The sequence below is a fragment of the Geospiza fortis genome, unplaced genomic scaffold (genome assembly GCF_000277835.1).
Source record: "Geospiza fortis unplaced genomic scaffold, GeoFor_1.0 scaffold81, whole genome shotgun sequence".
In the NCBI taxonomy this organism is placed as follows: Eukaryota; Metazoa; Chordata; class Aves; order Passeriformes; family Thraupidae; genus Geospiza; species Geospiza fortis.
Genome location: NW_005054318.1, coordinates 6,949,271 through 6,963,126, shown reverse-complemented (window position 1 = coordinate 6,963,126; position 13,856 = coordinate 6,949,271). Strand labels below are relative to the sequence as shown.

Genomic DNA, 13,856 nt, shown 5'->3' with positions numbered 1-13,856 from the left:
ACAAACAAACTAAAATTCCCATTAAAATCAGTAATTTTAGAGTACAGCTCATGCTTTTTTGCTAGAGTATCAACCTAGTGGGTTCTTTATAAACATAGGTGACTACAATGAAGTCTGCTTGACAGTGAAATGGTTAAAATTTAAAGACCAACAGGACTCTACCATGGAGCACAAAATGTTACAGAGATTTGTTTACCTGCCCCAACCAACTTTATTTTAGTAAATAATTACAAACAAGCAATATTAAATATATTATCCTACCTTCACCTAAATTGTTTTCCAGAAGATTTGAATAAGCATTATGGAACAACTGTTCAGGAATTTAGGGTAGATGACAGGAACACCAGCTAAAATTCCCTGGCATACTTAAGGTCTAGTCAGATTTTGCTCTCAGTCTGTATGAAAACTGGAGATTTCTGACTGAAACACTGCTGACTTGTGTGAATTTGGAGTCTGTGTATTTCATTTCCTGGCCCCTCACCCACGGACCAGAGCTGGGAAAGACCCAAGGTACTTACGTTTTCTGTCATCACCACAGGCAACCTCAGCAAGGTATCGGAAGTAGTCTCCCTTCATCTTCAGGTAGAATACCTTGCTCTCTGGATTAGTTGCATTAGCTATTAAATATTTGTCCAAGAGCTCCTGAAACAACAACAAAACACACATTGACATATTGCAAACACCACTGCAACTAAGTTCAATCTACTTCTCTGCCAGATTCGAGTTCATCCAGTTTGGATGGACTCAAACGTTTGCTACAAGGCTAAACAGAGTTCTAAGGCACATTTAGAACTAGAACAGATACACACTTATTCCAACAAACTGAGTTGGCACACAACCATTAAGATGAACAGCCAACTGGCCAATCAGACTACAAGTAACAAGGAAAAGTTTACTGATGTACAGTTTCAGGACCAAGTTTAGTTTCAGGATATACACTTCTCATTTCAAAAACGTTGCAAATGACTAAGCTTTTACTGGAAAAGCAAAACACAACACAAAGTTTCAAAACTACTTTTTTGTCATCAATTCTGTTTATTAGACTTGTGATAAGGAATCTCCAGCCCACCTACCACATGGAGTCAAGGATTCAAACCCATTCAGTCAGCAGCCAACCTCACCAAACTGCACCAGCTCTTCACAAGGCTCTAAAGGAACACCTGGCTGCAGCACAGCAGGGAGGCATCCTCATATCCACCTTGTTATTCCCAGAATGAAAAAAGCTATACAGTGCTCTCCAGTACACCCTGAGCTGCTGCAAACATCACTCCCCTTGTTCATCGCTCCCCTACCTGACACCAGAAGGACAAGGAAAGGTTTGCAAGCCTCCAGCAAGAGAAGGCAAGTCTCTCTCCAAGGCTGCAAGTCATCCTAAGACAGGGGTGAAGAAAGGAGAGAAGAGGTACAGGACTTTCCCCTAAAGAACAGGGTAGTTCAGAGAACTGACAAGCAGCAGAACAGCTTCTGGCTGACCTTGCCCCTGAACTCCAGAGATTTTACCCAACTCATTACTACAGCCACCCATCTTCTCCAGAGTTGACAAAAGATGCAAGTGAGTTCAGATACACTCAAGGAAACCCTGCAGTACTCAGAGAAACTTCACAGTAGGAATGTAAGTGATAAAGATCTGCATTTACTTATTTGGAAAGTAAACAGGTCAAAAAAGGAGCAGAAAGTTTCCACAAGGCTTGCAGCTGGCTAGTTAAGATTTTTGTTACAGGAACATGTATCCAAATACATGAAGCAACTACAAAGGAAATATTCAAGGAACTCTTAGGTTTCTGCACAAAAATCCTTAGCACTTTAACTGACTACTAGAGCACTATTATCAAAACAAGCTAATTTTAGACACAAACTTACTCCCTAAGCACACCACCATACCATTATTACTTCCTTTAATGATCAATAGAAGCAGAGCAGTCCTGTTCAAAGCGTTTACTCAATCCAAGTCCATTTGAGGTTTTGGCAACTATTTTAAACTGACACTTGTAGTAGGGTACTTCCAATTGGGTTAAATAAGCATTTTTGCATCCAAACTGTATGCATCCCATGGATGCAACACTGCAGTGCCCAGACAAGCTGTCTCAGAGATCCCCACCAAGGCAGTAAGGCAAGAACAGAGTCATACCTGGCCTTGATACCACCCTAGGGAAAGCAGCAGAAGGTAAGATGATACCAAGCCTGACACACCCTTGCACCTACCAAATCAAAGACAGACGTTTTTTAGGAGTTTGTGTAAAGCTATAAAACCACTGCCAAAGCCTAGACACTGGTTATTTGGCAAAGGCATAAGTGAGGAATCTGTGTAGCAGTTTAACACAGCCAAGTATTTGGGGGCTTGAGCAAACATAGAGAACAGTGCAGCTCACTGGTGTTATGGAAAAAGCAGCAAAACCTTAGGTCTGTTTCAAAACAAGAGTTAAAAGGTAGTAGGCAGCTGGGTACTACAACACTGTATTAATACTGTTATTGTGCATGAATCATTCCATATTAGAATGAGTTATTCCCACTCTACAGGCTTCTTCAAAGAAAAAAAACTTCACATTTTGGCTCAATGTTTTCCTGCTGCTTTTCTCCTATGGCAATGTCCACGTCAGCCATAAAAGTGCAACACTGCACAAACCAGTTTCGGTCTCTGAGACAACAACGTGATAACGTCAAGTCTAACATTTGAGTTTGATTTTCCAAGAAACTGCCCAGAATGATGAAACCTGACACATAATACACCTGTGGTTTAGAAAGGTTCCTTAAATCCATGATGTTTGAAAAGTAACCACCAGCTTCCAAAACCCATCCTATGTTTGGGACTGCATTAAGTAGCAGAGATGTGATCTATCCATGTGCTCAGATGAACTGTGCCACAGTCTAAGGAGCACTGACCAGACAAGCAGTGAAGATACTATATACCATTTTAAACCAGATATTTTGCAAAACTGTATATTTGATTCACCTTTCAAATACTGAAATACAACTTTCAAGATGTTACAACTACATCAACAAGGAACAATCTCAGGCATTTTTCTTTTATGCTTTCCAAAACACAGAAATTTACTGTATACTTAGCACACAAAAAGTATTACCCATTTTATTACAAAATTTTGTCTTTTTGTGGAAGAGGCAGCTCTAGCTCTAGAGCTGATCTGGCTTGGTTACAGCTGAAAAATACTTAACCCCTGGAATCTAGTGCACACTAAAGGATGTTTACAGGAAAGCTTTAGCGTGGCAAATTTAAGCCAAATCTGAAAGCTACACTCCCTAGGGCATTAGTGTCCACTTTTCCCTCCCCCCAGATGGGGTAGGCCACACACTTTTTCTGGGAATATGAAAGGATTTTGCTGTGCTAGCCCTCACGAGCAAGCAGCACTATGGACTGTGTCAGTGCATCCCTAAAATGCTGCCTTCGTTACGCACATCTGATAACCAGTGGCTCTGTCCAAACTTCAGAGAAGCTTAGAGAAAAATGTGATGCTGAGAATGAGCTACAGTTTTTCAGACAGCAAGGAGTAGGTTATTTCCTAGGCACTTCTCAGGTGGAGAAGCTCAGTAGCCCAGCAGCTCTCACTCCCAGTTCATCTTAAGGGCCTCCTAATCCTTACATAACACAAGTAAGGAAGAGACCTGTGCCTTTTCCTTCAGCTAGGGTGGAACATTCTCATTCTGGACTTTACATATTCAATTCTGTTTTTTTAATAGCCTTAAATGGAACAAAATCTCATTTATGAATCACATAGGATAGAACAGAATCCAAACAGACTTTGAGTGAAGTTGATTATTTTTCAGGCCAGATGTTACTCCTTCAAATCAATAATTTATTTGGTGTACTTCATAAGCCATTCATCTCAGGATTATCATAACTTCTTGGAAGGCATCTTACCCTCCCTCTCAGAGACAAAATGCCGGTGGGGTAGTGAGAGCAGACAGCACAGTAAGCCAAATTATTTGCTTTACACTGCTATGAGTCAGTAATAGCCAGGAAAACTCACAATTTCCTGCATCTCTTCTCTCATCTTTCCTCACCTGGACATTTTTACCTTTCCAGCAGGAGGAATTAGCCAGGAATCCTAATTTTCAACATCAGCTGATATTAAGTAAAACGGCTACAGGCAGGCAAAGCAATGAAGCAGACCACAGAGAGCATCAAAATTCTTGTGATTTTACCTAGGCAGAGACAAGCACTGCAAGAGGCATGATTCTGGGATGAAGTAAGGCAATACAGTAGTAGGCTGCCATCCATGCTCACATCCAGTGAATGTGCCCATCCCTTTTATGTATTAAAATACAGCTGCCACCACCACTTAAGAATTGCAGCTCTTCCCATCACCTTCTAAACCAAGCCTTGAAAAACCAGCAATGATGTGCTCTGCACCACAAAACATGCCTCAGAAGCTGCATGAAAGCCACACGATGCCCAAGCTGCTGATCTGCCCTGATGGGGGTGTCTCTCAGAAGCAGCAGTATGAAGATGCAGGAATCAAAGCTCTATCCTCAGACCAGACCCTTTGTGTCCCTCTGCAAACTACAATAGGTTTGCAGTGTGACACTCTGTGGTTGGTAGCTGCTGCCTCCTCCACGCTGCCATATTACGCTCAAGTGGTGTGCTGGTCCTCCTAGAGCGTGACAAGATTTCCCACTCCTCTTCTCCTAAGTGCTGCTCATCCATCCCAGTTTATTTCCACCTTCACAGTGTGCTAACACTCTTGTCATCCTAACAGCATCGTATTCTCATATATGATATTCTTTTCCCCTCCCATGAAAGGAAGGTTTATTTATCTATTATAGAGATGCCAGCAACAAAGGGCTGATGCTCCCTGGAACAGGTCTGCAGCTGCCTGAAGAAGCCATGGGGAGCAGGCTGGGAGCCTGGCTTCCCAGGACTACTTCCCCTGAAAGCTGAATTTTTTTTTTCTTTCTCTCTCCACTGGCAAACACATTCCTCCACATGCAAATGACACTTACATTTCAATTGCCTTTTTGGATCCTTCTCCACTCTACTCTTGCTCTTTCCCAACTAGGGAAGTATCCTCTCAGTCCCTTTTCCCTTCTGTTTAAGTAGGCTCAAGGGTTGAGCACATGGTGCTCACTGACCACAGCAATTAACCTGAGCCAGAAATACTATGTCAGTCTATCTGCTCTCATCACTTCCCCATTTTTTCAGCTTTATGAAAAGCAAGCCCTGAAGGAATGTCAGGCATACCTTTACCTGAAGGTATGTCTGACACAGACAAAGCAGGTCCCTGAAGACAGAGCTCCTTAATAATTATTTGTGGTGTGTGCATCCAGCCAACCTCTCCTTACAATACACTGGCACACCTCCCCTGCAATTCATGTTCCAGTCCCACTCCACACATGCTCCCTGTTACCTCTTTTTAGGACAACGCCCCCTTGTAAAAGCTAACATCATAACAGAAAGTCCCACTTTGTCCCCACCTAAGCCTATTTTAAAAGGCAAGACTGATTGAGACATTAAGTTCAACCAAGTGTACACTAAATACTTTCTATACAGTTTAACTACAGGGCAGGTTCAAGTGGCAGAAAAATACTACTGCTATCTTGTCTGTGCTGTTCTCTCTTCCCATTTTTTTTGAAAAAAAATCTCAACAGCAAAGATGAATTTGAAAAAAACCATCTTGAATACCCAACTGATCTTTTAGTTTCCTTCAGTGGTTGTGCCATTTAGACTTGGACTTCAGTAACAGTAGCAAGTACATGAGTGCAAGTCTCCTCCAATTATATATTCCAATACCACTAGCTAGTGGATATATTCTTCACACTTAACCATTCAATACCAGGGGATAAAGGTGAACCAGGTCAGCTCCAGAGATTATCTACTCATCACAACTAGTTTGAGGCCAATTTTCAAAGGACATTAAAGACAGCATGTGCTTAGGTACGGACAGAAGTTCTCAATGTGGTATACTCAAGTAACCCAAAACTTTTACAATGTCACCATCACTCAGACGTCAACACCTATGACATTTTTGGGTCACAACACTAGCACCAAGTTATTTAATGTTATGCTATTAAAAGACAGATCTACATTGCCATTTGCATTCCTCACCGAGTAGTTTATCATTAATTTTGTTCCACTAAAAGGAAAAAAGTCAAAAAGCAACCATCAGAAACAGCAATGCTCTCCAAAAGTTTGTCCCATAAGTTAAGCTGCTGCATGGTATTTAGCAAGGAGGACTGTACTGATGCTCTAAATGGCTGGCACACAACTTTCTGAATGAAGTCTATGTTGGATAGTTTGATTTTTCAAGTTGTTTTGTTTCAGCAACACTCTTGAGCCTTAAGCCCATGTATCTTACTTCAAATGTTTAAAATACCTTGTTTCAGCACCATCTCCATCTTCTGGGAATGTAATTTTAAAGGCTATTTTTAAAAGTGAACATCCTAACAGTTTGTGTGAAGTAATTGGCATTTGCAGGTTTTAGTGATTTAAAACAATGTCCTCCACCTGGCTTGAACTCACATGACACAAAAAGCATCTAGAAAAAATCCAAAATCTTATAGTAGTAATTTTTTGAAAGAAGAAAAAACTAATAAATATCAACACTTATAAAATCAAAGAAATTATATTCCTCCTCACTGCATAATGAAAAAGTTCAATTATATGAAAAAAAATAAAGAAGAAAAAGAAAAAAGAAACCAAGTTGAACTTCTGCTTAGCAGCTCTTAGCTGTCCAAGTGTTCTCAGACCTGCCAGCAGAGGAGGTGCTGTCATTCCAGAATACCAATTTTTCACAGGTTTTATAGGAACTAGACTGAGTTTCATTGCTCTTTCCTAGATGTTTCTTTGTTTTCTGAACTGACACTGAATGTTCTCTATTTTGAGCTGTAAGTGCTTTTGGGTTGTTTTGTTTATCAAGGAGCACAGCCTCCAGGAGCACAGATGTTACCTGGGTAACAGCAAGTAACTGATTACTCAATGTTGTACCATACACTAATTGGCCAAACCCCACAGAACCAAAAAGTCACATGCAAGCGGAGAAATGGTTTCAAAATAAACCTATTTTGAGACAAGGTTCCTAAAAATAATACACAAGGCACAGAGTGCATGTCAACGCTTCTAGCCAGTTAACTCACCACCCTGAAACACAGATTCAACATCAGTCCCATCTAGATGAGCAGCCTGCATCTCACAGGAACACCATGAGTGTATGAGACTACATGAATTCAGGGCTGCAGTATGCAAAATATCTGAAAAATTATTCAGTCTCAAGTATTTCTGACAGTCCATCCAGACCCAATATAAAAAAAAAAAAAGACCTAGAAGCAGCATAGACAGAAATGGTTTCCACCCCAACTGCAGTCAAAAAGCAAAGCTAAAGTTGGTGAGGCATCTCAGACCAACATAATCACCTAATATAACTTAAATGTGAATTTAAACACATCAAATATTCCAAAGTCTCTGACAGCACCGATGATTGGTGTGGGCTCAGACCTTTCAATAAGGCTTCTACTCACAAATGACTGCCTGTTTTAATCATCTAGCAGAGTAGTATTTAAGACTTCTTGACTATTTTAAGTAAAATCAGTCATTCCAAAGTCCACAGTATGACTCACTGAAACCTAGGTGTTTTTTAACGTTCAGCAGTTGTTTTCTTGACAGGAAAGGGAGAGTCTCCTGCTGCAACAGTAAGATCGCTTTACTTTCAACACTGTAATTCAGCGGAACTGAGTTCTTCATCCTTCAGGATTCAAGCTCTATGCATCAACTCCTTTTGGGAGAACAGTAAGTGATTTTCATACAGACCTCTCCAGACTAACAGTGTTTCAGTTTATGTATTGAGGAAAATATGTGTGTGCCTTTCCAGTAATGGCATGGCCTTAAGATGACCTGACAAAGCACCACTGAAAGCAGAGACAAATGTACCTGACATGAAAACAGAGAGGGTGACCTAATTCATCTTTTCCATTTGGTTCCATGTCTTTGTCTATACAGTTTTAAGAACTGGCAGCCAATACCTAGGATTGGCCCTGAATGAAGTATCTGGAATCTCACTTAACAAATGCACTGAAAGCCTGAGCTGCAGCACGTCTGCCCACACTATTCCCACCTGGGGCTGAGATTAATTTAATTTAGAATTTACACTCACTGCTTATACTTCTCCTCAAGTTAGAAAGTTCTGTGGTCCCCAGAGAACTATGTAAGCCAGGAACTAGAAATGTATGGAAATACAAGTTCTCCTTTCTACAGATTTTTCAGACAAGATGAACAATACAGTGAAAGTCAGAGAACTATTTAAGTTTTTATGGAAGACCCTAAAGTTTTCCAGTTTCCCCCATCAAATGTAGAAATGAGTATTAAAAAAGAAGTCATTCCTCTTTTCAAAAATTATAAATTTTTGACGAATTAATGGCCACACAACACAGCCAAAAGCTTCCAGGAAAAATTCCTTGGTATCTGACAAATTTATCTCAAATTGATTCTAACATTCTTCCACAACTGCGTTTTACATATTTCTAATTCCTCAAAATACTTCCAAGTGCTCTTCCCTTCTTAGCAAACACACATTTTAGACACCAAATCCTTCCCTTCAGAATCCTGGCAGAATCCTGAAAGAATCTAAAACCTTCTTTCATCATCCATTCTTGACATTGTATAATATGATGGAATCAAACAAAAAATTTTCATTTAAAAATCAAATTTTCATTTAAAAACACTTCTATGCTCTGAAGCTACAGAAGCCCAAAGGTGAGATTAACTGACTGGCCAAGGTATAGCTAGACTAACAGCACTCAAGAGGAACAACAGCACACAGGAGTTATGTGGTCTTAAGGTACATTGCCCTTATGCAAAGGATTAATTTTGACTTGCTTTAGTTCTCATATCTGGGAGCTCTTGATCAGAGGCTTGGGATCACTGAAACTCAAAATGGTAACACAACAGATGCACTTTCATCCCATTGCATAGTGTAGCTTGGAAGAGCCTTTTGCATCATCCAACTTTATCTTGAAGGAAACCCAGCAATGTATTATTTTACTCATCTATTGGGACTGTGATTGGGAGCGTGCCAGTAATTTATTATTCCCCAAATGAGACAACCTACAACAACTTCCTGATAAAGTTTTGTCTAGGAATGATGTGGCTGTCAGTCAGGTAAGAGTATATATAGTGTATTTAGAAAAGCTATTATTAAAGCAAATGCAAATTCTTCTGTGTTCAGAGCTGAACACTACTCATGTATCAGGCTACTTCAGTGAATGGACCATATAAATTAAAGGAGAGAATAAAGAGCAATAGAGCAAATAATAAATCTTTATCAATATTAGAAATGGGTAAATCAAACCCTTGATTACCTAACAAATTTAGAGACAGCTAGAAGCAAAATCATAGCTAATTCAGGACTTCCAGTTCTTAGATCTTGACACCTGATGTTTTGGTGGGTGCACAGACTACAGGATGTGAAACTCAGCATTCAAATTGTTTTGGTGCCTCTCCTAAGTGCCCAGCTCACAAAAACTGGGCAGTGTTATATATTCAGATATAGAGGATGGGTTAGTAAATGACAAGCTTACAAATCCTCAGTACGCACAGCTGAAGTGTTCTCATGTTGGTTCCAGCTTCCAGGGATGCAGAAAGGATGAGGAGGAACTTGTAAACACCCCTCCAATAAACTTGGTGGAGCTCTACTGAGCATCACAAATGCAGTGCTCAAGAATAGTTATTACTTACCTTACCTTTGTGACAAAATTGGCTTCAAGTTTATTGGCAGTAAGAAAGCACCTGGCCCCTCAGTCTCCAAGGCCAAGAGCATAAAGCTAAATATGAAAACACTGATTAATCGAGTGCGCACCTTCACCTACCAAACTTACAAAGTACACCCACGCACTTTTACCAGCCCTTCCTCTGCTGTTTTCCTTGCTGCCTTCCTCTGAAAACCAGGCATCCCCCCACAACTGAAATCAGAATACCAAGCTGCAGTGCCTGTACAGAAACTGTACAATCTACTCCTTTAATACTGTACTAAACCACCCCAAATGGCATAATGTCAAAGAAATCAAGTGTAATAACTTTCAAACTCAAGTGTGTTCTTTCCCCATCAAGTTCTCTCTCTCTCACATCCAGGCTTCTGTGTTTTTCTTCAGAAAGGCACCTCATCACATTAGTATCCAAGGTAGTAGAAGTGCCTGTGAGACAACTGTCTAGCAGGTAAGCATGACAGCGATTTACAAAATCTGTTAAAAGCTTCACTGCATTAGCAGAAAAACAGAATTTTTGGTTTTCTTGTCCAGTTCGACCTAGTGAGCACATCCTACTTTCTCAAGGCCACCAAAGCCATAAATGTCCTCCAAGAAATTTAGTAATTCTAGATGTAAGGGGAGGGGGCAGCAAGCAATGACTGCATGGGATGGAGGCTGCAGCTCCAAGAATTCCTTGAACTATTCTCAGCTGGACTCTTGAACAGTTACAGTCTGTTCAAGAACCTCAGTGCACTCTAGGCTTTGTTTCTGCAAGAATCAGTCCCTTTTCAGAAATGATTAAGTTTCCTTGGCACAAGAGTGAGGATTCCAGCAGCAGATTCTATTGAAAGATGACAGAGAAGATAAGAGAAGGTAAAACTATGAATAAGTCAAGTTCTGATCTAAGTTTCAAGCATATTGCACTAAAAAAATTAAACTATGAAGTTCCACAATTCTTACCACAAATGTGTGGATGGTTGCTAGAAGTTGTGCTAAGAACACAAAGGAAAAATAATCTCTCTCTCCACAAATTACTTTTCACAAAAAAAGATTATTTATTCCAAACTATTAATTCAATTCACATTCATTCCACAATTCTGGACTTAGCAAGAAGTAACATTCCCAACCTAACTTTTATGAAGTAGCCTTTCCCTTTAGTCAGTCACTTAAGAATAGCAGTTCTTTTAACTTAAAAAGGGTTAAAAGTGTACTTGCAACACTGTCCCAACCACAACTAGGACAACTAACTCAAGTCCAAATGTAATATTAAGTGATTAGCATGCCTGATCTTCAAAATAAAACTGCATCCTACACGGTTTCCTGTATCAAAAGACTATATGTAATACCCTTTTATTTATGGGTTTCACCTCTATACCACATACATTTCTGTACAAACTCTCTTCCCTGACAACAGCAACACAGAAACAAAGAATTCACAAGATATGAAATTTTGGTAAATTGTTTAGACAGCACCATGAAGCTGATACCTACTGAATATGACAAATTTCTACATGTGCAAAAAAAACCCCACAAAGATTTCACTTTTCTGTAGGCCAAAAGTAACAGCAGGGAAGAAAGAATGCTATGGTCAAAGTTATTCATCATCAGACACCAGATATTTTAGCTGATATGAGGAATCTATTTGCTACTGCAAGAAAATGCCAACTTCACTTTCAATGGACCTCTGAACTTGTGCTGTTGATACAAACTGCTCTAAACATTACTTTCTAGCATGGGGATTTTTGTTCTACTCATTTTAAGTGACTAACTTTAGAACTAGATTTACAAAATGGGCAATAATCAGAAGTGGACAGATTTTTTTACTCATTTTCATTCGCTTTTATTGTTTCTTAAGTATGTGAAGCAGCAGCAACAACATTGCAACCATGGGGAGGAGGGAGGGAGGAAGGAAGGAAAGGGGAGCTGGCAAGAGCAACACACCAAATACGTGCTTTCAACAATTAACAGTAAAATCTCAGAAGATCAAAGCATCCCACCAGCCTTAAGACAGTAAAAATACAGACAATACACACCTATAGCTCAAAACTATTTCATTGCAGGCACTGCCACAGGGTGGCAAAAAGAACCAACAGCACAAGTAATGTGACTGCTCCTTCATTTCTCAGAGTTCACAATGCCATCGCTCATTTCTAGAGAAACAAGCCAACATGGGCCTGACACAATACAATGTAAAAACGTTTACAGAGGACACTCTGAAAACTGATGTTGAGAAACAACTTAAAAGCCTCAGGTATGTAACTTTTCTACACACAATTTTCTAAGAATATTTAAAAAACACTTTACACTTTAGCTAGAGACAGGTGAAGTAACAATCAAGACACAGTTGTTTTCAAGCCCTAATGACTTCGCATATTTATCAAAATTTAAACTGCAGGCGAACAGTTACCAAATCTTATCTCTATTACTCCACGAAGAGCTCCAACACATCAGGACCTAGAAACTGAACACATGCAAACAGGCACAAAACCCCTCATGCTGTAAGTGGAGAGTACTTCCAGGCAAGGGTTGCTGTCTTCCCTGCCTTCACATTACTGCTCTCTAAAGAACAAAGGAGCCTGAATGCAACACAAGTTATAGCCATGCAAAACGACCAAGGCTCTCAGAAAACCCACCAGTTTAATCTACTTTCCCAGAAAGGTTCCAATTCAGAAGTTAACTTCTTAAAAAAAACTACTGTCACTGAACAGTGAAGCGTGCATATAATGAAGCAGATCTTATACTGTGTGTTCCATCTTCAAAGTTCCCCACATCATTTCACTAATTATGGGAAAGTTGCTGCTGCATCCACCCCTTCTACATTATCTAGTACCTGTCTTGAAATCGTTCAAGTCAAGAGAAAGCAACATGAACTTTGTGCTCAGAGTATATGAATCAACATAGTGCAACTTTATCTTTAAAAAAATTAAGTTGCTAACCTGTTTCTTTAGTCAAGGAGACAAGAGTTTCAAGAACAGTTCTAACTATGAGTCATAAGGGATGATTCAACATTAACTCTCTACATTACCAAAGAATTAGTCAATCAATACAGGGAGTTCAGCAAAACCTCCTAGTGTACCTTTCAAATAAAACATTTATGCAAGTTGTTTGACAGCCATACCATTTCTCCATTAAAGAGCTACTCTCATCTCAAAGACCAGTCATAAAATTAACAGCTAAAAACCATTCAGATCATGCCTGCTTGCAAGACAGGCAGTTCAAGAATGACAGTTAAATAATCAGTAAAAGCTTTATTTTTATGTATACATCTATATACAGATGATCTCAATGTAATTTTGAATGTTTGTATTTCTAGTGGTGATTAAATTTAAGTTCTTTATCAAACCATGATCTGAAATAATGCCTACTTAACTGGCTTGGGGCATTTTTTTTGCAGGAAAAAAAGTAACTACAGATTCCATGTTCCTGCCATTTTAATAAAAAAATGAGCAGTATTTTTAATGCTCGTACAAGTACTTCTACACGAAGATTTAGAAATATGCCACACCAGTAGTTAAAAAAAAACCTCTTGAAAAAACTGTTAGTAGTATGACTAACAGCAGTCACACTCCACCCAACACACCCACCCTTGCTAAATCCAAATACTCCAGATGACAAGCAACCTTTCCATACTACTTGCCAGCAGTTGTTACAGTTTAGCTGCCTTCCTAGAATTAAAAAAGCATCTCTGAGATCAGCTGAAGAGATCTGAAAAAGGCACAAGCTGTTACCATAGTACTAGTACAGAAGAAATTACCATTCAAAGGAGGAGCCAAACCCATGGTGTGGCTCAGCTTTAGGAAACCCATCCTTTGTAATGCCTGCTCCTCCAGAATTCCAACCTCTCACATGCTGACTCATGGATATGGAGGAGGAAAGGGAGAGGGAATCAGAAGAGAACAGAACTGCACATGGCCCTCAAAGGAAGAATAAAAAAAGGAAGGCTTGCAGTAGATAGCCAACACCTCCTTCTACCAAAGGAAGGCACATCTTTGCAGCAAGTCAGGACAGGACAGGAAAAGCATGCTCAGCTGCAGGTTTTGGTCTTCACTACTTCCTGCAGCCTTGCAGGCCGGAAGGGGAGAGCTGCCAACAGGCCATTGCTGAGAACAGAGAATGACTAGAATGCATTGAAAAAGTCATCTAGCACAGGAAGAGCTCGCTTTTCCTAC

General features: G+C 39.8%; 1 protein-coding gene across 1 annotated transcript in view; it reads right to left on the bottom strand.

Annotated features, from left to right (window-relative positions):
• YWHAQ (tyrosine 3-monooxygenase/tryptophan 5-monooxygenase activation protein theta) overlaps positions 1-13,856 on the bottom strand; it is a 21,438-nt gene that overhangs the window by 5,468 nt on the left and 2,114 nt on the right. The window contains exon 2 of the mRNA XM_005420296.2: positions 519-642. Coding sequence (XP_005420353.1) covers positions 519-642 — 124 coding nt within the window. The remainder of the gene's footprint in view (positions 1-518; positions 643-13,856) is intronic.